The sequence below is a fragment of the Apium graveolens genome, chromosome 5, assembly GCF_009905375.1.
Source record: "Apium graveolens cultivar Ventura chromosome 5, ASM990537v1, whole genome shotgun sequence".
Taxonomy (NCBI): domain Eukaryota; kingdom Viridiplantae; phylum Streptophyta; class Magnoliopsida; order Apiales; family Apiaceae; genus Apium; species Apium graveolens.
Window position 1 is genome coordinate 4,859,072 of NC_133651.1, and position 25,304 is coordinate 4,884,375.

At 33.7% G+C, this 25,304-nt stretch overlaps 2 protein-coding genes across 2 annotated transcripts; one reads left to right on the top strand and one right to left on the bottom strand.

Moving 5' to 3' along the window:
• Window positions 1-8,226: 8,226 nt before the first annotated feature.
• Window positions 8,227-9,658, top strand: LOC141661469 (mitogen-activated protein kinase kinase kinase 20-like). The gene has a single exon (XM_074468485.1). The coding sequence runs from the start codon at window positions 8,363-8,365 to the stop codon at window positions 9,407-9,409; it is 1,047 nt and encodes a 348-aa protein (XP_074324586.1). The 5' UTR covers window positions 8,227-8,362; the 3' UTR covers window positions 9,410-9,658.
• Window positions 9,659-11,391: 1,733 nt separating this feature from the next.
• Window positions 11,392-13,527, bottom strand: LOC141723362 (uncharacterized). Its single transcript, XM_074525149.1, has 3 exons — window positions 12,929-13,527; window positions 12,503-12,688; window positions 11,392-11,983 (listed from the first exon to the last, which is right to left on the bottom strand). The coding sequence occupies exons 1-3, from the start codon at window positions 13,370-13,372 to the stop codon at window positions 11,699-11,701; spliced, it is 915 nt and encodes a 304-aa protein (XP_074381250.1). The 5' UTR covers window positions 13,373-13,527; the 3' UTR covers window positions 11,392-11,698.
• Between the last annotated feature and the right edge of the window lie 11,777 nt (window positions 13,528-25,304).

A 25,304-nucleotide genomic window follows, 5' to 3' on the forward strand; every position in this document is an offset into this window, starting at 1 on the left:
CTGGACCAGGCCCGTGTTAATATATCATCACCACTATAGCCCATGAATAACCAACCTAAAATTTACAGATGCTTGCTGGGCCTTAAAATTAAACTACTAAATACAGTTGTAGAGAGTTGTAGCGGCCCATCAACTCTTACCATTTTTTGCCATTATTTTTTCCCAGAACTTTTACGTGCATTTTCAAACAACCAGTTGATTACTAATATTATTATCACAAATCTTATAATAATATATTATTTGAGGATGATTATCAAAAAGTCTACTGGAAATGACAAAAAAGATTGAATTTTGATCATTAACCCATAGTCACTTAAATATATGATTCTCTAACCCCTCTGGATCCGCCACTGCAAATTATCCTACATAAATTATGAAACGACGTAAATTCATCCTATATAAACATTACAAATTTGATATATTAAGGGGTGTTTGGATCATAATTAATATGTTAGATATTAAATTTTCATTTCATTCTCATTGACCCATTCCCATATCCTGCTTTGATGATTTATCCAAAGGCCCCCAATACTTGACTGGGGCAGTAGCGACACATCCTCGAAATAACAACATTGCAACTTCACGAACCAACTCAATCAATACTTACTCACATGTTGAATTTAATATCTCATAATTTTTAGAATTTAATTAATAATAAAATAATAGAAAAAAAGATTTAAAAACGAATTAGACTAATGAGCCTAATATTTGGATCAAATTCTAATATGGATAATTTGCAGGTTAAGATATAGGGCTTTGTATCGTTATAAATACATCATATTCGTCTTCCTCGTTTTTAATATCAAAATTCGTATGACTCTTCTCAGCAAAAATCGGTTATTTTGTAAAATTCGTAGAAAATTCAGCGTGAGTCAGAGTTCAGCGATTCTGAACTTTTCGGAGAGGTCTTTTCATTCTCTACAACTTTCATGTTTCGCGTTTTTCCGAATAACATCGTTTAGAGCGTCAAAAAGGCTATATACATATATGGTCAGTATTTGAGGTAAGTTTTCGATCGATTTTACTAGTGTTTTCAGAATTGTATGTTATACGTTTATATTTGATTATCAAAATTTGGGCTAAGTGATTATATATTTGAAAGTATTATGTGTTACAGTATATGTATTGTTGTGTATATGTGTGATGTCTAGACGATAATTTTGGATCTCTGATTTGTGTCATGGTTTGCGAAAATAACGAATAAGAACTGAGAACCGTAGTCAGCAGATTGTAGTGACAGTTTTGTGAAAATTTAGAACCGTTATCACTGGGATGTAGTGGTCGTGGTATGGATTATGGGTTTTGCATTATTGTTGTTTATGTGTTATGTGTATCGTATGTATCGAATAAGAATAAGAATATTTATCGAAAGTGTTTATTTCGTATATCGTATCGTATAAATTATGTAATTTGTTATATGTGTATATGTTACTTGCCCTCCTAGTTGGATCGATTATTTTCTTACTGGGCTTTGTAGATCACCACTTTCAATTTGAGGTTTAAAGTTCTATTTGGGTAGCATTGGAGTTCGAGGACTTAGGATTGAAGTAGATTGACTTTTGAACTTCCGCTTTTAGCTGCGATTTCGTATTATAATCTTTTTAAATGAATTTTGGAATATTAGTAATTGTTTAATAATTTAGTTTTGATTTCGAATTAACAGGTCGGAAGGGCGTGTTGTTCCATTGAAACTTGCAAGGAAAACAATCCTCATCAAAGGTTATTACTGCTGTTCTTATAACATAAAACAGAACCCAATATACAACCATCATCTTTCTAAATTGGGTTCAAATGTGTTCAAGATTAGATTAACAAACACACACGTACATGTGTTACATCCATCATCCTAGCTAATTAAAAAATAAAGTTGATGAGATCAGTTTATCATATAAGAATTAGGTGGGAACTCGAGGAAGGTTTTGAATACAAACAATTGAAGGTTATGAATACAAACAATTGACAAAAGAAATTAATACAAAACGTGCTTATATAAAACTTTACTTAAAATGAGTTGATGAAACTTAAAATAGAATGGCATGCATGTTTAACATGTATGAATAATCATTCCAATCATCACACATCAAATTAAATTATATAAAAGCTAAAAACCAATAAATGGATGAAATCAGAGTAATCAGCAAACGCGGTCTTATAAATATGTAAGGTGGCAAAACTGGGCAAAATATTTATGGACATATAGTCAAATATCTGATGGTCAAGGTGCAGCATATGTATCACAATTACATGTGCTTTCTCACACAACAACACGTGAACTCAGTATCTCCCCTGTAGGGGCTGGGCCGGTTGCCCCCTCCTGCCTCCTGGACCGTCCTTAATTACCCTCCTCCCTATCTCATTCATGTGTTGGACGGTTCTCTCAGATTTCTGTTCTTTTTCCCAGATACGATATCTGTTTACGGTGGTGTTAATTTGGCATACGACACGATAAAAGGATATTAGAACAACACGATATAAATGGATATGTGTTCAGCACGAACACGAAAGTACACGACATGAAATAACACGAAATTTAAACGGGTACGGATATGTGTTTACCCTTGAATACACGACACGACACGAAAGTACACGAAATAAAAAAAAAATTAATATTTTTTTTAATATTTATATATTCATTTATATAAATATATATTATTTTAATATTATATATATATACATAAAATTTATATATATTTATAAAAATATATCTAAAAATATACCCAAAAATATATTGTTATATGTAAATATATATATATATATATATATATTTAATATGGGTTTTGATCCACAACCCCAGGTGGTTGTAGTAATCACCGGGTGCCTCGCATTGTTTTATTGTGGCAGGTACCTGCTGCAATGAAACAATGCGGCCGGAGGTCTGTTTTTAATTAATTTCTAAAATAACAAAAAATTATATTTTAATGAATTAATTTTTTTTCCGATAATAACAGAGTTATAAAATATATAATTAATTTTAACAGCAATTTGTTCTATATTTTATAATTTTATTATTACTTCCCATTTATTATCAATTGTATAATGAGTTAAAAATTTAAAAATAAATTAGATATATAATCGGAAAAATAATTAAAATATTAGGTTTAATGAAAAAATAAAAAACCGAAGATAGTAACTGAAATGTAAGAATAAAGTATTGCAAATATGATTGTTTATTGATCGAAATGTGTCGTCTTCTCTAAAACCTTTTTGAGTAAATTCTAATCAAGCTATTTTAATTTAAATTTTAAATATGTCAAAATTATGTATAATAACACATTTGTACTGCTTAATGAACTTATGATGAATTAAATATTTTTTTATAAATAATTTTTAATTTTTAAAAAAACAAATGAGGACAAATAATATTAAAAATCCCTCCCACAATGCGTCATTGCGGGAGGTGTTCGGGTTCGGCCCATCCCCAACATATATAAAATATTGCGGCGGGTGGTTAAAAAGCCACCTACAAGAATGTTTCATTGCACTAACTGCAATGAAACAATGTTGTAAGTGACAGAGGGTAATTTTTTATTTGTTACGAAAAAATGTTTAACATTCGGGGGCTGAGTTGTTTAATATTTTTTTATAGGTAACGAAAGATCGATAAAATTTCATTTTTTTTAGTTTTCCACATTTTCAATTTTTAGCATTATATTTGTTTACTATAAATTAAAAATTGATAAATTAAATTGGACAAGTACAAGAAAAATAATAAAACATAAAACTCACAATATTAAAAAAAATATAAAACCCACAATATTCCGTTATAATAAAAATTCGAAAATACTATTTCGAACAAATAATTAAAAAATACTTATTCACTCAAAAGTTTTAAATTCAATATTTAATTTAAATATTTTAGTTTAAAATATTAATTTAAAAATATCAAAATATAAGTTCGAAAAAATATTTAAAAATTCATTTTAAAAAAAAAATAAATTAGGAAAATTAAAGCGGACAAGAACCGTTACATTTAAAACAACGTCCTCCCGCAATGACTCTTCCTTAATGGCTCCAGAAACTGGTTGATGGTCATCTTTAATGGTCACTCCAACTAGGGTAGAGCATGGGCCGGTTCGGTCCGGTTTTAGGGTAAAATCGGAACCGGAACTATAGATCCCCGATTTCTAAAATCGAAAACCGCAACCACCGGTTCGGGTTCGGTTTCGGTTTCAAAACCCCGGTTCGGTTTGTAACGGTTCGGTTTCGGTTTTAAAACCGGATGAAAATAAAAAACAAACCTCGTCACGGGAAAGGGAAGCGGAAAGAACCTTCCAATAACATGAATGAAGCTGGTAAATATGCTGTAGTGCTCTTAGTCACTGGATATGCAGTTTTGTCTATTAATGATTCTCATTATCATTCTCACTTTACTGGGACTTTGCATTGATTTGATAAATAGTTTAACTTAAACGTCAATATAAATCATGGTCATATGTGGTTTATTTTAATTTCATCTCTTATGCGTGTATAGTCTTTCTGCCTCTTCTCTTGTAAATTGTAATTTTCGTATATAGTATTATAATATTATGTTACAGTATAATCACTTTTTAAATACCTCTAGGTACCGACACTGCATCACTCACTAGCTTGCAACTTACAACAATAATAATAATAATATTAATAATAATAATAATAATAATAATAACAACAACAAGTCTTAATTTTAAGAATACATATAAATTATATAAATTATATATATATTTATTTATTTTAATAATCGGTTCGGTTCGGTTTTAGTCGGTTCGGTTTTAACCTATAACCGAAACCGGAACCGAAAGTCTCGGTTTTTTAAAATTAAAAACCGCAACCGCCGATTTGGTTTCAGTTTCGATTTTTTCGGTTCGGTTTTGGCCGGTTTCGGTTCGGTTTCGATTTCAATTCGGTTTTTTGCTCACCCCTAACTCCAGCAATGAAACATTGCTCGAGATGTGTTCAGCAGTTTGTAATTTTATTTGTTAAAATAAAGAATTTATTAATATAAATAGAAAATACAAAATAAAAATATAATAACCAATAAATAAATAAATTATAAATTTAAACAGGAATTAAAATTATTTATATATTATTTATCTATTATTTTACAATTATTTCAAAATAAAACTAATATTTAACTTTGAAAAATATAATTAATCCTCGAGTTGCCGCATTGACAAATTGCGGCTACCGCAATTAAGAATTGCGGGGGATGCCGCAATGCCTCAATGTGGCAGGTGATTGCTAGAACCACCTGTGGCCGTGAAGGGGCACCCATTTAATATAAATATATATATATATATATATATATGTAAAATTATATCCAACTATATAATATTTTATATAATTATTAATTATTAATTATTTTATTTATTTATTTTTATGCACGAAATGTACACGAAACGAATACGAAATGATGAGTTACGGATACGTGTTTACCTTTAGGTACATGAATGCTGAACGTGCCGGATATGTGTTTGCCCTCCATTACACGAAATACGAAAGTATACGAACAACACGTACTCCCGGCTCTAGCTCTGAGATATATAAAGTCCCAAAAAAATATTATATCCAGTGATAATAAATTTAAATAATGATAAAAAAAAGATATCAATAGTGTTTAAGTTGGTACAACAAGATAACTTATTTTTTAATTAATTTTTTTTATTAAAAAATAAAAATGTGCCCCTACAATTTATATTATGCCTATATTTTTTATTATTTTCATTCATGTATATATAATAAAAACTTTAATTTTTTCGGTGGCCCCAAAGTTCAATTTTTTCGATACCTCCATTCGTTAGCATAAAGAATTTGCCCTCATGACCGATTTTGACCATGACTAAGCAAGATATTGGTGTCAACGGGGGCACGGCATGCGTAATATTTGGTAGATTAATGTTATCGAATATTGGTCGAGATTAGAATAAAATTAGGTTCAAGATTGTTGATGCTTGAAACCCTAATGATTGATTCCTTATTGCAAGTATTTGAAATGTTCCTTTTACAATAACATGCAGATTGCAGTTACAATGTGAAATGGGAACAAAAACATGTTGAGAAGAGTAGAGGCTTCTATTGCATTATTTATGTATATAGCTGCCTATATTAATTCAATAAGAGAGTGGAAGTTTCCATTTCCTCACATGCAGATGCAATTATGCAATATGCTCCTCATTTAAATATATTCACGCACATATTTGTGTACCACTTATAAATTACTTATAAGTTAGATTATATTGATGTTGTAATTTAAAAATCATTTATAAGATATCTCGAACAAGCTCCAATTCAAATAAAGCGAGAATAGGGCGTTCGAGATTTGATTCTACAAGCGGTTCTATACGAACAAATAAATTTCGAACAAAATGGTCGAAACTCGTTGAAAAGAAAGGAGAGAAAAACAAAGTAATGCCAAGACCTCCGTCAATCCGCTGTTCATCGATAGACGAAGCACTCTCTTTAACATCTCGTGCGTCGACCACGACGACTGAAACGACGCGAAAAATTATCAATAATGACAACGTTTGCGCGTAAATATTTATATTTTTAAATCCATCTCTGAAAAACGTTCGATTAAGAAAAAGGTGATAAGATGGCACTAAATGTAAAGGAAGGTATACATTGCATAGTTGCATCATGTAATTGATTGAAATAACAAAGATGTTAAATGTGTGTCCACGGTAAAGTTCATTTCTCATATAGGGGTTGTTCATATTCTATCTTCCATATGTTTCTTTTGTTTGAAGAATCAAAATTTGAGGTTTCTTATATTTCACACCACTCCATGGTCACGTTTCTTTTATAATGGCAATGCTTTCCTTCAAATTGTGGATCATGTTTTCTGCTTATATTGTCCACCTTCCCTCTTTAAATTATCCAAGGATTAAATATTGTTTGGCCGGAAAGAAGAAAAGTTAGTAAATACTTAAGCTACACTTCTTGAGGTTTTACTTGGTAAAAGATATGGCATGCTACACCGTTCACATTGCTCTGTTTTTATTCCTCTTAATCTTCATGTAATATTTGGTAAACGATACTCCCACGGTATCCTGGGTTGTTGTTTACGTTGGAGGACGGGAAATCGACACGTATTTTAAGATATACGTTAAACATAGTTTCCTAAATTATTTTAAATATTTTTTTAAAAAATAAAAATATAATATTTAAATTTTTATACAGTAAAAGAAAACTAAAAAAAATTCTAAAAATATATTTTACAGTAATCTTAAAATACGTGTCAAGCATGATAAAAAAGTATGTAAAGAATTTTGACAACGCAGACCGAAGTTCCGGCCGAGTCAATTTATTTGGTTGGAGTTAAATTTTCAATTGTGATTTTTAGCTGAAAATCAGAATAATTTTTTTTTATTAAATCCTGATTATCATCAAAATATTAACGATATTTCATTTTATTCTTCGTTGTTTTTAAATCGCCAAAATGCACCTTACTAATGTTGCAATTTGCATTAACACGCAGTTTTATTTATCTAAAAAAATTTGCAGGCAAATCACAGAACTCTCGCTTTGTGGTCGGTAGTAAATTTCGATGCAAGAAGACTTATCCTTATAATTTTTTGCTTATTTTTGAAAAAAAAACGATTTACATTCAAAATAATCTTTTCAATAAAGAGTAATTATACAATTTAATTAAATATATTCATTTATTGTGTAATCTTTTCAATAAATTATCCATTTATTGCTAATATTTTCAATAAAGAGTAATTATACGATTTAATAAATATATTCAAAATAATCTGCCATAAAATACACAATATAACATTAAATAAACAATCTAGTAATCAATGGACACTTTAAATATAAAAAATCGAATATTTTAAGTATTACTCCCTCCGTTCCAAATTAATTTTTTTTTGACTTTTTACGTGTTTTTTAAGGAGTATAAAAGTTATAGTTTCCCATATTTTTTTAAAAAAATATCGTTTAATTAAAATATAATATGTGTATACTTTTATTCCGAAAAAGAAAATTTAAAGAATATTTCTTGAAACTATTTTTTTTATTCATATTATACTACACGTAAAAAATCAAAAGTAACTTGTATTTTGTATTTTGGGACTGAGGAGGTAATAAAAGGAAAATGACAAAAATGTTTTGCACACCTGACAATTCTCAAATTTACGAATGCAACCCAACTTTATCAGAAAAATGACTGTATCATGGGTTTAGTATCTCAGACAAAAAAAAATAAAGTCTACTATTATACTTTTCTTGGTGTATATATAGAAACATAAGTCTCCTTTAAGGGTAAGTAAACGAACACTCTGTTTTCATTGATCACCACACTCCTCCTAAACCCTAAACTTCCCAACAAAACCGAACCGAACCGAGCCGAACCAGTAGAAAGCAAGTCAGAGAATCATCACACATGAATTGGGTACGTGGTGAAACACTCGGGCACGGAAGCTTCGGCCAAGTGAATTTAGCATTTTCAACAAGCCAAAATTATCCTTCTTTAATAGCCGTAAAATCATGCAGCATTTCGCTAGCTGCTAGTCTTGCAAACGAGAAATATATTCTAAATGAGTTGTGTGAATGTCCATATATAATTCATTGTTTTGATCACGATATCACTCTTGAAAAAGGTGAGAAATTGTTTAACTTGTTCTTGGAGTATGCTTCTGGCGGTTCTTTAGCTAACAAGCTCAAGAACTGTATCGTGTCCGAATACGAGGTTCGGAGATTTACGAAAGATATTCTGAAAGGGCTTTGTTATGTTCACCAGAAGGGGTATGTTCACTGTGATATTAAGCTGCAAAATGTTCTTTTAGTTGAGGTTGATGGGAACCATGTAGCTAAAATTGCGGATTTTGGGCTGGCTAAAAGAGCTGGAAATGCGAGGTCTAAGTGTGACTTACGAGGTACGATAATGTACATGTCACCCGAAATGGTTACTCAAGGTGAGCAAGAATCCGCGGCGGATATTTGGGCACTCGGATGTTTAGTGCTAGAGATGATCACTGGGACTCCGGCATGGAAATGCCGGAGACAGACAGATTTTGGGGGACTAATGATGAGAATTGGGGTGGGTGATGAGGTTCCGGAGGTTCCTGAGAAGTTATCGAAACTAGGAAAGGATTTTTTAGGCAAATGTTTTGCGAAAAATCCGAGAGAAAGATGGACGGCTGAGATGCTTTTAGATCACCCCTTCATTGCTGGTTACAATGAAATGAGGGATGTTTATTGTACATCTCCGACAAGTGCTCTAAATTTTCCGCATTGGCTGTCTGCACAAACATCATTGTTGCCGCGACAAATTGTACCAGAGTTCATTTCAGGGGATGAATTTGACTGGAATTTGCGTTCTGGTTCTACTGTTTTGCCAGAGAATAGGATGCATCAGTTGGTGACTGGTTATCAGGGGTCCGATTGGTCTAATTCGAGAAGTTGGGTTACCGTTAGAGGCGTAAACTGAGTCAAGTTATTCGTGAAATCACTGGTGACAGTTTCAGCTCAATTAGATGATAGTCACGGTTATATTTTTTATTTAGTACAAAATGTAGATAAGGTAGATTCTAATTATGTCCGACTTCATTGATGAAGGTTGTGATTGTTGACTCCGTTAATTCAAATTGAGAAATGTTAGGTTTTTCGAATTTTTTTTTCAAATATTGATGTATCATATTGTAAAGAACAATTTTTCTAAATATAATATGAAAATAATATTAATATAAGCTCACAAATTAAAACATGTCATGTGTCATGTCGTTTCATAAAAATTTTAAATTTTTTAGGAACCTAGCACTAGATTAAAATTACTACCGTTCATTCTTGCTTCCTTATAAACAATTTTCCTGTTTTTTTTTCTAAAGAATTTTTGAACTAGACCTTCACTGCACAAAGTAATGACCAAAATGAAAAAGTTGATAACAAGAACCCTTTTAAGCTCTGTTCGGGAGTGCTGCCGTTGAAAACTACTGTGCTGTGAAAAAAAGTGCTGGTGGAAAAAGTGTTGTCAGAAAAATTAAATAACTGTTTGGTAATTATTTTTAATTTATACATATTATGAAATATAATATATAAAATTAATATTTTTGAGAAGGTTTGATGGTAAAACTGATAGCTACTTCCTATAAAAGCTGAAAACAGCTTTTTCCGAAAGCAGCTTTTTGTTAAAGCACAGTTTTTGCAAACAGCAGCTTTTAGACTAAAAGCACTTTTCCAGACAACAGTTTTTAGAATTTACCAAATACCTTCCTGACAGTTTTTTGCTAAAAAACTGTTTTAACTGTATACCAAACGGAGCATAAGTTTCAAGTCTTATAGTGTAAGTGGAATTATGTTTGCGCAGGTATTTTTTTTAAAAAAATTGAGTTGATCTTACTAATAAATCTCTGTTCCTATCAACAAGTTTTTGGTTTTATGAATTTTATTTTATGTCTCTTCAAAATACCTTACATTCGAGTTTAATGAGTGAGCCTCAATTTCCATCATTCTATTGCCTAGTTTTATTGCGTTTGATTATTATACTACTGTATATCGAAAGAAATAAAGAAATTATTTCGCAATAGTCAATAATATGATAACGCCCAAAATCAAATGGCATGATCCATAACATCTTAACTATTCAGGCCCATGAACCATCGAGCCCTAAGAGGCTAAAACCCAGTTTATGTAATAGTTTTATTCGAAATTATTTATTTACCGAGTTAGAAGTTTTATTCCAAATTATTTATTTACCGGAGTTAAAAATATATTGTGTGTATTATGTTGAGATCCGGAAATTAACTATTTTTTGTTTAATAGTACATGTGTGCTTGCCAGTAGAGCTTTTGCGTTAGTGTATGATTTGCTTGCTTAAGAGCATTTTACTAAAATGATAAAATTTGTTGGATTTATAAAATAATTTATTATGAGTTGACTATAATGATTGACTATGTTTTATAATTAATATTTTATTATTATCTCAAGTTATTATAAATAGAATGCATCTTTTATATGGTAAGAGGTGATGTGAAATATTAGGTTCATTCACTAAATTTAATATAAAATATTGGATATTATTAATTTAAGATATCAATAGTTATTCTCACCTCCATCAATATTCTTTATATTCATTTCTTATACAATATTTTATCATTAAAAATATAATTATTACATAAAGTAGAGAAAAAGAAAGTACTTTTTTTAAATATATTATAAAATAAAAGTTTGAAAATAAGAGAGGTTAGCTAAATATAAGAAATTGGAAGAAGATATTAATAATTTAAGGAATCAATAAGATACCGTTGAATTAGTTTTTTCTCCATATTTCTTATATTGTATTTTAAGACTCCAAATAGTTTAAGGGCAATACTCACTCAAGTTAACACTTTTTTTACATAATCTCTGCAAATTTTATTTATGACATTTCTTCCCACTGAAATACTCTAATAATTCAACTTTAAAAAAAACAAATAAAAAATTAAAAAGTCTACTAAATGGCAAAATTACTTACAAGTTGCCGTCCCAAACCATTACAAAGATAAAACCAATGCCAGTATTAGATTACAATGATAAAGTAAACGAAAAAACGAAATGTAAAATATATAAACTATTGCAGACTAGCAGTTGTTTCTAACTCAAGCCCATGGCCCCATGTGACACATGTTCTTCACTCTCGCTCATATTTATTTTCTTTTTCCTTTTCTTCTTAAACCCAAAAGAAAATCCAGCTGTAAAATATATTCTCGTCTTTTTATTATCTTCAATAATTTGTCAACAGTCACTTGTAAGTACAAGATTTCTTCAAAGAAATAGGCTTGTTCATCTTCTTTGGGTCCAAACTTAAGGCACATTGGATGGTCTTGTAAAACTTGGGCTTCACCAGTTTCCCCAAAACATAGCCCCTGGCTCTAACTGTGAAGTTGAGGTTTAATGGCACTGGTGCTGTCAATTTCCCATCTTTGCTCCCCCAATCAGCACTTGCTCCGTACAGGGGTACGTACCCTCCTTTTACCGTCACTGCTATGCTTCTCTGACTTTTTCTTGATTGGTAAAACTTCTTTATCTGATCATATTTAATTTATCCAATCCAAACAAGCAAAGAATCAATACCACGCCAAGAAAGTAATCGTGCAGTGGTTCAGTTCGTGTCTACCTTACGAGAGACGGGAGGTCACAAGTTCAACCTTTGGTGTGTGCATGTGTGATCAATTACCATAACAACAGAAGGAATCTATACCAACACATTTATGTACATTCAAGTGCAAATTTAGCTTACAAATTACAAAGTGTTGATTTGTTTTGGTAAAAGTTATTAGATATTATACGACAACAAAATGTCCACTTGGGAGAATTATATGAGTACGTAGAGTATTTTAGTGATATTAACAAATTTTTAATCAATTACTAATGTACCATTCGTCTATTTATATTAAAAAATTTGTGTAATCACCTAATTTAGATGAGTACCTACTTAGAAACATTAAACTCTTATGCGATTTGTAGTATTGTAACCGGCGGTTTCTGTTAAATAAACTGGATATTAAAAATTGAAGTTTATGATATGTTTTGAATGTAAACTTACAGTTCCGGTGGCTAAGGTGAGATCACTGTAAGCGATATCAAGAGACGATGATGTTACATGAACCCCGAAAAATGTTCCTGTATTGCGAAACGTAAGTTTCACTGTCGTGTTCATAGTCACCATATCAGTTGCAACTCCAGAACTGCCTGTCCCAGCTTGGATCTTAAATTGATCAAATGATATACTCTGTCAACAACAACAAAAAAACAATCGTATTTAATAAACAAACCTATGATTCCTGTAAGTCACATTAAACTCGGACTTTGACTCACACAGACATGGCCTATGAGCACTTATGGCGTAGTGACTCCTCAATTAGAAAGAAAAAAAAGTTGACAATACTCGGACTATGACATTGCCTATGAGCACTTATGGCGTAGTGAACTCCTCAATTAGTGTACTACGAGGGGAATACAGATTACCAACCTTCATCGTGACAACGGGCTTTTGAGGTTTACTTGCAGCATACAAGATCAGAGAAAAAAAAGAGAAGAGAACAAAGAAACCAACGACGAAAGCCGGGAAGTAGCAACGTCTAGGGAAGCCTTTACTATGATTCTCACCGTCATCCAGGAACCCTTCTTCCTCAATAGCACCGAAATCCTTCTCACCTTTACGATGATGCTGGTGGTGACGGCCGCTGACTTTTCGAGAACCGGAGTACCTGGTTGAGGAAGAGTCACGCGAATGATGCCCCGGTGATCCCATAGGGCTGAGCACCGGGGTGGAGTGGAAGGAGTTAGTTGTCTTTTCACCATCGTGCGAGTCTCGGGACGGACTCTGCACGTAGTAAGGCCTCCGTGGGGATCTAGTTGGCGATGAAGCTGTCAGGCTTGTCACTTCTGAATCTGTTTTTGCATGCATTGACATTTTGGATACAAGTTCGAATGTAGAATGAAAATGTTGAGTTTGAGACAGGGGAGAAGAGAAGAGAAGAGAAGAGGAGGAGCTAGCTAGTAGCTAAAGGCAAAGACCAGATCTCTCTTTTTCTTATTGTCTTTGTTTGGATCTCTACATGAATAATGTCATGATAAAAAAATTATAGTCCACGTTGTGGGATGGTTTGTTTATTGTTACATTTTGTCCAACTCTTATGATTGAAGACACTGAAAATAGTAAATTCAGGACTTTTTTAACGGCGTGGGATGAGTAACTTATTTGTTTAAGGATCAGTCTAGATATTCCAAATTCGTTTTTGAATAATGGTGCATGATATTTGTTATAATTTTAATTTATGAGCGTAAATCATGTTTTTAAAGATTTTTTATTTTAATGATTAATTTTTTGGAAGAAATGCGATCGATCTGATTTTTGAAATCCGACTAATTCTTATATATTTTTCTTGATGTGTATATTGCAAATAATTTATTATATTTAATACATAATTTTATTTAAATTTATATAATCGTAAATTGTATAATATGATAAATATGTATATTAACTTAAAAAATACCACTATAATAAGGATATTAAAATTTAATATAATTTAAAACTTTAAATGCATTTTATTTTTTTTCAATTAATACCCGATTTTTCGATTAATCCTAAATCAGTATATCGATCGATCCCGATTTTTCGATTAATACTAAATCAGTATATCGATCGATCTTTTCCGCTTCCCGATTTCTATAATATTGAGGCAAATATATACACGCCGGAATTCTTATTATTTTAAGAAAATTATCAAATATGTACCTTACACGTTAATACAGACGGTTTTAGGAATTATTTAGCGGACTCGAATATTTATTTTGTTTAAATATATGTATATGGGATACTGTTCCATACAAAAAGATTAAAAATGATACTTGCCTTGTCGGTGGATTAAACTAGGAGAAGTAATGTACTACTGAGAATGCAATGTGTATTGGTTTGTGATGCAGAGGAAAGCTACTGTTTAACCATTGTGTTATTTTTATATTTCAAGTGGCCAGTTATCTTTTTGTCAACTTGGTTGGTTTTTTATGTTTTAATGTGTTGTTTTCTCGTTCTGATTAGGTAATTAGAGCCTTGATTTTGGCTTGGTCCTCTAACTAATAATGGACCCCACACTCTTGATCATTTTTAGATGAACGTTGAACAATCAACTTTAATGTTATTGTCTAGATCAAGTTTTTAATTTGTGGAGTAAAAGATTGGTGAAAAGATGAAACTGTCTCTGAATGCACATAAATAATTCTTGATAAAATCAATAGAAGGTTAATTTAATCTTTTCAAGTTTTTATCTCTGAAAATTACAAATGAACCCTGCACTTTTTTCATTAATGATCTATACAAAACAGAGAGGGAGATACGGGAATAATCATAAAATTTTATATTCGAAGGTTTTGGAAAACGACAACTGACAATTGTGGCAAAGGCAATCATATTATTGTACATATAAACAAAAGTGGGCTTCTGTACAATGGGCCCCTTGGTAATGTATAACTGGATGTTTTAGGTTGATAATGAAAGAAAGTGGCCTTTACAAATTTGGAGCTACGGCCTTGTAACAAGAGGCCAGAGATGCAAGTCGACCACTGGGCCTCTACCGTGCACTGGTTACTTTCACGTTACACTTCTTCTCTTCTCATATTCTTTTTTTTTTTTGCTAAATAATATTTTTATATTTTTTTTATAAAAAAATTTCCATACATTGTGTTGTGCCGGAATTTGGTATAAACATTATTCGGGTCAAAACCGGGGTAACTAGGCCAAAATTGAAATATTTGCGCCTGAAATTAAGGAAAGGCAAATTTATTGTTAAAGAACGATCAAGACGCGCCCTGTAGGAAAGGAGTGAATGCGCGCCTTTATATTGGAAAAGAAGAAGATGTTGTCTAAATGCCCTGGAAATTTGGGGTAACCCTAAACCTATGTTAGGCGCGCCCTGTTGCTAAAGAAGAGGCTTTGTATGATATCTTTGGGTTGATCTCTTGCTTGTGGAAGATCTTAGGGCGCACCCTAAGTAGAAGAGATGACTTGGATGGGATTTCAGCATTGTTACTAGGACGGATTCTTTGGATGATTCGAGAAGAAAGAAGATCATTATTACTAACTTATTTGTTGCAGGTACTGTATTGAAGAACTCCTTCATGTAATGCAACCACGGGAAGGCGGTGTTCGTGGTCAGAGACCTCCAGGGGTATGCCTGGACGGAAGGCCTCCTCATGTAGTCAATGAGTCTCCTCATTGGGGATGTGGAGTAAATTCTGGTATGTGCTTTGGGAGCTCTGTCTCTGTAGTCAACGGGTATCCTCGTTGGGAGAATTCGGAATATCCTGCACTTTGCATCTAAAATCTTGGGATCACTTGTCCTGCAACCTGACAGGGGCTCCTTATCCGGGGGACAAAGATGCGTCCAATATTTGGGGTGAACCACAGCTATACTTGCGTCCGTAAATTAGAGAAACAGCTGGTAGCGGAGGGTTATCCTTGGCCAGGGATATGCCTTACACGTGAAGTCTCGAAGCCATGGACGAGCCTTGGGCCTTTGTGGTTGGGCCTCATCGATGGACATTCCTAAAGCTAGTAGAAGACGGTTTCCAGTAGGTTTTCTAATGGGACTCGGAACAAGAGATCTAAGCCCATTAGGTTTCTTGTTCCCCAAGAACTATGTTGGCTTAATTTTCTATAAATAAGGATACGTAGGCAAATTTCAAGGGGTCAGAAACGAGAGTGCAAAGGAGCCACCACTAACCCTAAGCAATCTCAGCCACCAATAATCACAAACACCAAACACTGTTCATATAATCCGACGACTACTATTCACGTTTTCCAACGAAGAATTACCGTCACAGATCTTGTTTCCGGCCACGAACCTCGAACTTTGTTGCTAAAAAATTCCTCCGTCAACACATTGTACATGGGGCATACCCAGTCATGAAGAACTCTACCACAAAACTCCTATACGTATATGAGAGAAGCTATACAACCTAGCCAAGTCAAACAAGACATATGCTAAATCATTCGGTCAGTCAAACAAGATATATATTAAATCATCAGGTAGACCTATACTACTAATAGCATAAGAGTTTATTTTGTTAGCCGCTTGATTTTTGAAACTTGAACGAGAAAATAACCATTTCTTACACACTTACTTGACTTTATAAAGACAGCCTTTAAAATCTATATAACCAACTTGGTTATACAGTCGATAGTTCCTTTCTTTCCATACTTGGTAAACTGTAATATTCAAAAAAAGAGTGATCATTCTCATTTTCCATCCTCTGTTTAAATCATTAGGATACTCGCTTCAGTTTTGCAGAAAAGAGAAGAAACTAAGTGAAAGCACCGAAATGATGAAGCAACAGTCTATAAATAAATGGTTGACATTTTCGGGGTCCCTACCGCATAACACACAAGATGGGCTCACTTTCATACCAAATCTGATCATTATATCTTTTGTAAGCAAACGATGTTTTACTGCCAGTCACATTATAAACGCACATCTTTTTATCTATCCCAAACAATGTCAAACCAAGATTGGTAAGAGCCTATGTACCTAATAGAGTTCCAAATGTGTGACATGTATACGTTTAAGGCCTGCACACCACCCCAACCAGTGTTATCTTGATCCAATAATTGTGCATTCTGGAGAGCAGACCTCACCTCCAATATGTTCACGTTATTCGACTGAGATAAGTCCCATGATCCATTCCAAATTACTGAGTTTACCCTAACAAAGAGGATAAAATTAACAACTATGATAATCAGAGCCTGAAATTTATGCAGCAAAGGAACATCAAATAACTACGGGTCATGCCACAAATAAAACGACGAGTTCACACCAGCTCTGTAACTGATATAACGTTTTGCACCTTCCCTGGTATTGAAAATATTCTTCACATACCATGAGTTTCTATATGGTAATTTTGAAGTCCAAAAAATCTTACCACGGAAAAGATCTCTGTTAAACCATTTGACCCAAAAACTAGTATTTTCTGTTTGATAGATATGCCACAATTGGAAGTAAATGGCTGAATCGTTTCACTCGAACAAGTTATGAATACATAACCCCCCCTTCACATTTTGGTAGACAACAATCCATCCAAACGACTTTATATTGGCATTTTTGCTTTCTACTACCTCCACATAAGAACTTTGCAAACAAGGATTGAATGGCCTTCAACACACTTTTTGGAAGAAAAAGATACATCGACCAAAACCGTTGGATACTGGACAACACTGATTTTATTAACTGGAGTCTACCCACATAAGACGAAAAAATAGAGGTCCAGACTAGGGCTGCTCATGGGTTGTCCAACCTGTCCAAACAGGACCAACCCAACCCTTAAGTTGGCCGATCAAACCGACCCATTCAGAACCGTGGGTTAATTGGGTTGTCTTTTAGTTGGGTCATTTATTATAGGTTGGGTCAGAGTTTTGATAAATAAAACCTTAACCCAACCCAACCCGGTTCTACTATATAGGCTCAGCCTATTTTAGTATTGGTTTCCTTTGCAGTCCAACTATCTGTTTGTGTTATTTGCTCTACGGACCACAAGCCAGAGTATAATATATAAAGAACCCTTAAATAAATTATAAATACTTAGTTCTTGATTCGTTCTTAGGATGTACTATGGGAGTCCCATTTTTCCTTTTTGTAATTAAGATAATTCTTATTTAACCTAAAATCATCCATTTGGATGATTATTGATGATCAGTTGTAATAAGCAGGATTTTTAAATAATACCAGTCCTTCTTCCCGTTTCTTTTTGATAGTTTTATTTTCGTGAACAATTAAATAGCAGCACCTTATCATTTTACCACTGCAAATACATGATAATTTCATTAAATTAGGTTGGCTGGTGTTTGTCGTATGTATGCTGATTAGATTAACCCGATTAACCCAACCCAACCTGACCCAACCCATCACATAATTAATTGGGTTGAGTTTCATAATTTTTTCGAGTTTAATGGGTTGATATTTTTGTAACCCATTTTAAATGGACTGGGTCATTAAAATAGCCAAATCGACTCAACTCAACCCATGTGCAGCCCTAGTCCAGACTTCTACTCGATCACAAACTTTTTTTACCACAATAAGAACTTTTCAGATTTCCCGTGATTAGAGGTAACCCTAAGTAGCGAATTGGTAAAGTACCTCAAAAAAAATCAGAAACATGAATAATATCATATACTACCTCATTGGAGACATTTCCAAAGAAACAACTACTCTGTTGGATAGTAGGTTTTAGGCCCGAAATAGCAAATAATAGATTTAGTCCTTGAGCAATAAGCACAATGAGTCTACTTCACCTTTATAAAATATCAATATATCATCTGCAAAAGTAATGTGAGTGAGTCCAACAACTTTGATTTTTCAGTGATGTTTAAAATTTCCATTGTTTATAAATTGTTTGATACAACGAGTTAGCACCTCAATGGATAAAACAAACAAATATGGAGAAATTGCATCACCTTGTCTAAGCCCCCGATTTCGCTGTAAAATACCCCTCAAGTGATTCATTTGTTAAGTAACCAGTCACATTAAAATCTTAAAGTTGTAGAGGAAGGCCCAAACAGGATCTTATACTCTTTACCAGCCCCCTAAATCGTACGATATTTTTTTGCTACGATTAACAAGAACAAATACAACCAATTCTAATACCCATACCAATAACAAATACTTAAATTAAATAAATGGAGGTGGGAGGACTACCCGAGTCACTCAACTAAAAACTTAAGGTTGTAGAGGAAGGCCCGGGCATGATCTTATACTCTTTAATATCATTGACCTTTACTGAGAACATAACCGTTGAGATACAAGTCATGATCCAGTCAGTAAATCTCACAGGAAAACCCATTTTATTCAAAATAGTATGGAGGAACGACCAATTTATGGAGTCAAAAGCTTTTTGAATGTCAGCTTTTAAAACGCACCTTTTAGGAGCTCTACTCAGGTGATACGCTAAACATAAAGCTCGGGCAACCATGATGTTATCTCTTATTGAACGTTTAGAAATAAATGCATATTGATTATAAGAGGTAGGACAAGGAATAACCTTCTTCATCCGAGAGGTCAACAATTTGGAGACGCATTTATAAATTACATTACAAATAACAGTTATTGTCGTCTTCAATAGAGAGAATCTTGTTGAGGTTCCACCTACCTCTATAGTAATTGAAAAATAACAGTTATTGTCGTCCCCTCTTTCCAACCATATGGTACGAGACTTCTGGAAAAGAATTATCTCCTTATTTTTAGAGCCTAATTATAATCTTCAATTAGCTTAGCTTCTCTCTGGAGCTGGTCAGGCGATGGGGAAACTGGAAAGCTCTCTTGAAAAGTATAGAGCATTATCCTAGTATCGTTACCAATTTCATGCAGATTTTTCACTGATCTATTCAAAGAGATCATACCTTGTTTGACTTTTTTAAGCTTGTTTGTAAGAATCCGCCACGGATTACCTACAACTTCACAAGCCCAAACATCCTTTAAAATATTTAGAAATTTAGGGTGCTCCAACAGATGATTAAAAATTTGGAAAGGCTTCTTGATAGGAGTAACAGAGCTGCCCAAGCTAACAGCCGTCAGATTATGATCAGAAACATCCCTTGCCATGAACTTTACTAAGGACATGTCAAACGTGGAAATCGAACTTTCATTCACCCTGACCCTGTCAATTTTTCCGTATATGGGAGCCATAATGTACTTGTCCCACCAGGTAAATCGAGAGCCACAACTACGTAAATCTGTTTACCCCGTAAAGTAAACAAACTCATTAAACTCGGTCATGCTAATATCCCAAATCGGGTTTCCCTCATCTGCTTCTTTCAATGATATAATGGCATTAAAATCACCTAGAACAACCCAAGGAAGTTGTTCAATATACCACTGTTACTGCTCATTCCAAATATACAGCCGACCAGGCTCCCTCTTTTATACCAGAATTAGATTTTCCTTGGTTCAATACGTAGATACTTTGTTTCTTGTAAAAGGGATCTGTAACAAACTTTATCCTACTCACTCTCTCTCTTCCTTCTCTCTCTGGATCTTCATTTCTCTAAATCAATATTGTTACCTTGTTCATGATGAAAATCAAAGAGAGACTCAAAATCCTACTAGTATCACTGTTAATAATATGGCTATGGAAATTAAGACTTCGCATAAACCATAAATGAAACACACTGTTACAATATAATCTGATGCTTCTCTGATGTGTGATTTTTGCTACATTAGTGGACATTTGAGAGAAAAATATTTCTACATACATGGATATCCCTCTTGGCATAATTTCTCTGGCAAGCTCAAGCCAAAACCAAAATTGGTTGCACCTGTCAGGAACTCAGTAGTGGTTGTAGTGTCACAGTTGCCAACAAAGGCTATGTCTGGTTCTGATAGTATAAGTGCAGGCCTGCACATGTCTAATGATGTTGGTAGTTTGAATTTATCTAAGAGTCAATGCCATTAACTCGTTCAGATGTTGCAACACAATCTTCATTCTGTTACTGCCACTCAATATAATCTGTCTCAAGCATCTCCATTTGCCTCATTTAAATTTGTTCCATCTTTGACGTATTCCTCTATTAACACTGTACAACTGCATGGTAATATCTCACATTCAGTCATTCAAGTACATAATGTAAGTTCTGATCACTCTCAATTTAAATGGACCTGTTAGGTCACACACTGTAGAATCTGCATCTGAGTAACCTATTAGCTTAAAATCTGATTCTCTAGGATACCACAATCCCATATCAGCTGTACCCTTAAGGTACTTGAAAATTCTTTTCACAGCTGCCAAGTGAGGTTCTCTTGGATCTGCTTGAAATCTTGCACAGAGACATGTATCATACATGATATCAGGTCTACTTACAGTTAGATAGAGTAGAGAGCCAATCATACCTCTGTAATCAGTAATATCTACTGATTTACCAGTATCCTTATCCAACTTTGTTGCAGTGGCCATAGGAGTGGATGCACTTGAACAGTCTTGCATTCCAAATTTCTTCAACAAATTTCTGGTGTACTTAGATTGACAAATAAAAGTTCCTTCTTCATTCTGCTTGACTTGAAGGCCCAGAAAATAGTTAAATTCTCCCATCATACTCATTTGATATCTTGACTGCATCAACTTGGCAAACTTCTTACAAAGTCTGTCATTTGTAGAACCAAAAATAATATCATCAACATATATTTGCACCAAAAGTAAGTCCTTTCCATGGTTGAGGTAGAACAGTGTTTGTCAATAGTCCCTGTTAGATATATTTGATAATGTCATGGCTAATGTGATTTATGTTTAGTTTTCAGATCTTACTTAAACAGGATAAATCAGTACTTACTGGAAGTCGGGACTTAAGGATATCAGTACTTATATTATCAGGAGATAATCATCAGAAGATGGATATCAGAACTTAAGTACTGAAGGACGTTCAGATAAGGAAGGAAGCTGGTTAAAGGAAAGAAGATCGAGACAAACATAAGAAGAGATATGCATGAAGAAGGAATTCTATGAAGAATAGAATACTTGGAAGAAAAGATATCTGATTGATATATTTTAGGAAGCAGAATTATATTCCATATCAATTAGCGATTATCTTGTAAATGTGTAGTATATAAACACAGATATAGGGTTTACACTATAAGTGTTATCACAATCGAGAAGATTATTCATTGTAACCCTAGCAGCTCTCGTGATATTTGTTCATCACTGAGAGAGAACAGTTCTATACTGTAACAGAGTTTATTGTTTTAATAAAGTTTGTTTTCTGTTACTTGAGTTATTAAAGTTCGATTTGATTGTACTATATACTGTATTCACCCCCTCTACAGTGTGTGTGTGTGACCTAACAAGTGGTATCAGGGCCTATCTGTTAACGCATAAACAGTTTAAGATCCAAACACAATCATGTCTGAAATAGAAACTCCAACTAAGCCCACCAAAACTGAAGAACCTCCAAAGACACAAATTCAAAGACGATATGAGACTATCAGAGTTCCCATATTGAGACCATCTGAATATCCCATATGGAAGGTGAGGATGACCATGTTCCTGGAAGCGACAGATCCAGAATATCTTGATAGAATCAAGGAAGGGCCTCACAAACCAACCAAGCTCGTTGTTGCAGTTGCAGGTGAAACAGCAAAGACTGTACCAAAGGAGAAGAGTGATTACACTGCTGAAGATATCGCATCAATTGCTAAGGATGCTAAGGTACGACACTTACTGCATAGTGCCATTGATAATGTAATGTCAAACAGGGTAATAAACTGCAAGACTGCAAAGGAGATCTGGGATGCCTTGGAAACAAGATATCAGGGAATTGATACGATTAAGAAGAACAGGATGACAATACTCACTCAAGAGTATGAACACTTTGACTCAAAGGCTAATGAGTCATTGACTGATTTATATGATAGATTTGTCAAACTCTTGAATGATTTGTCACTGGTTGATAAGAAGTATGATCTTGAAGATTCAAATCTTAAATTTCTGTTAGCTCTTCCTGAATGCTGGGATTTGAAGGCAACAACAATAAGAGACAACTACAATCTTGATGAAACAACTCTTGATGAAATTTATGGAATGCTCAAGACTCATGAACTTGAGATGAAACAAAGAAGCAAGAGGAAAGGAAGAAAGTCAAGGACAGTTGCTCTTAAGGCTGAAGAAGAATCCCCCAAAGCAGCTACCTCAAGGAAAGACAAGGGTAAAGCTCTCTTCACAAAGTCTGATACTAAGTCATCAAGTTCTGAAAGTGATGATGACTCAGAATCTGAAAGCTTGTCTGAGACGGCTGATAAAGAGATGATGAAGCTGTGTGCTCTTATGGTGAAAGGGATCACAAAGATTGCATACAGGAAGTTCAGGAAGGGAAAGAAGTTTTCCAGGAAAGACACAAATTCTGATAAGAAGAATTTCAAAAAATCTGAGGGCAGAGGAGGAAAGTCTGACAGAGGAGATTATACAAATGTCTAATCCTACAACTGTGGTGAGAAAGGCCACATATCTCCTGATTGCAAGAAAGTGAAAAGTGACAAAGGCAAGGCTCTTGTCACAAAGAAGAAAAGCTGGACAGACACCTCAGATTCTGAAAGTGAGGAGAATTATGCCTTGATGGCAAATGCTGATAAAGCAAATGCTGAAAGCAGTTCTGAAGCTGCTGAATCAAAGGTACCTCAAACTACTTATGCTTTTCATACTGATGATATTAATGAGTTGAGAAAATATCTTAAAACCATGTTTATTAGTTATAGAGATCAAACTTTAACATGTGAAAGATTAACTTCAGATAATCTTGCTTGTAAAAAGATGAATGATTATTTAGAAAAGGAGTTAGTCATGTTCCATCAAACTCAGAAAGATAGAGATGATGCCTTCTATGTTAGAGATGAAGTACTTAAAATGAATGAATCTCTAAAAGCTGAGTTAGAAAAGGAAAGAGAAATTATCAGGACTTGGACTAACTCTGGCAGAATAGCTCATAATCTGTTAAGTAGTGAAAACTAGAAAGAGGGCTTACGTTATGGAGAGGATAAGAATGATAAAGGAACTGTAGATATTAAGCCTGTAGTTGTTAAACAAAAGTCAAAAATAAAACTTGTTAAGTTTGTAGCTGTAAAGTCTGATAATGAGAAATTAGAAGTTGAAAAGGAATTAACTTCTGACAAACTAAAATAGAAAAAGACAATTGAAGTAAACATAGGCTTAATGACTAAGAAGCAGCTTAAGCATAAGCTGAAAGATGTTAAGAATGCAAACAAGGTAAAATCACTTAGGAAAAATAGGAATGAAAAGGAAGGTGTGAATAAAAGCAATGATTATAAGCCTGTTCCTAATGCTCCTAGGAAAACGTGTCATAACTGTAGAAGTTCTAACCATCTGGCTTCTTTTTGCAGGAAAAATTAGAACATAAACTCCTTACCTTCAAAGTCAGGAGTTAAGAGTCAGTTTGTTAGATATAAGCCACAAAATCCTTGTTTTCATTGTGGTAGTTTATGGCATTCCATCTATACTTGTAAGGAATATCATAGTTTGTACTATGATTATTATCAAATAAAACCTTCTTTAAAGAAAGTTACCATTGTTCCTTCTAGTGTAAGTTATGATTCTAAGTCTGATAGTGTAAATTCTGATAAGAAAAATATTAACATAAACTCTGATGCTAAATCCGCTGCAAATGTTAACAAACTTAATAAGGCCAAAGGATCCAAGCAAGTCTGGGTCCTTAAAACTAATCATTAGTGGTTTTTGTGATTGCAGGGCAACAGGAAAAACATCCTAGTTCTGGACAGTGGATGTTCAGGACATATGACTGGAAATAAAGTCCTGCTATCAGACTTTGTGGAGAAGGCTGGCCCAAGTATTTCTTATGGAGATGACAATATTGGAAAAACATTGGGATATGGCAATATCAATCTTGGGAATGTTATCATTAAAGAAGTAGCTCTGGTCTCAGGACTTAAACACAATCTGCCGAGTGTTAGTTAAATTTGTGACAGAGGTTATCATGTGGATTTCTTTGAAGAACACTGTGAAGTTGTAAGTAAATCTACAGGCAAAGTTGTTCTGAAAGGATACAGGCGTGGTAACATCTATGAAGCCAAGCTTTCAACAAATACTGATGGTTCTGCAATCTGTCTGATGAGTAGAGCATCAATTGAAGAAAGCTGGAATTGGCACAAGAAACTCTCTCATTTAAATTTCAACAATATAAATGAGTTGGTTAAGAAAGATCTTGTGAGAGGACTTCCAAAGTCAGTATTTGCTCCTGATGGCCTTTGTGATTCTTGTCAGAAGGCCAAACAAAGGAAATCTTCATTCAAGAGCAAGACTGAATCATCAATTCTTGAGCCTTATCACCTACTACATGTTGA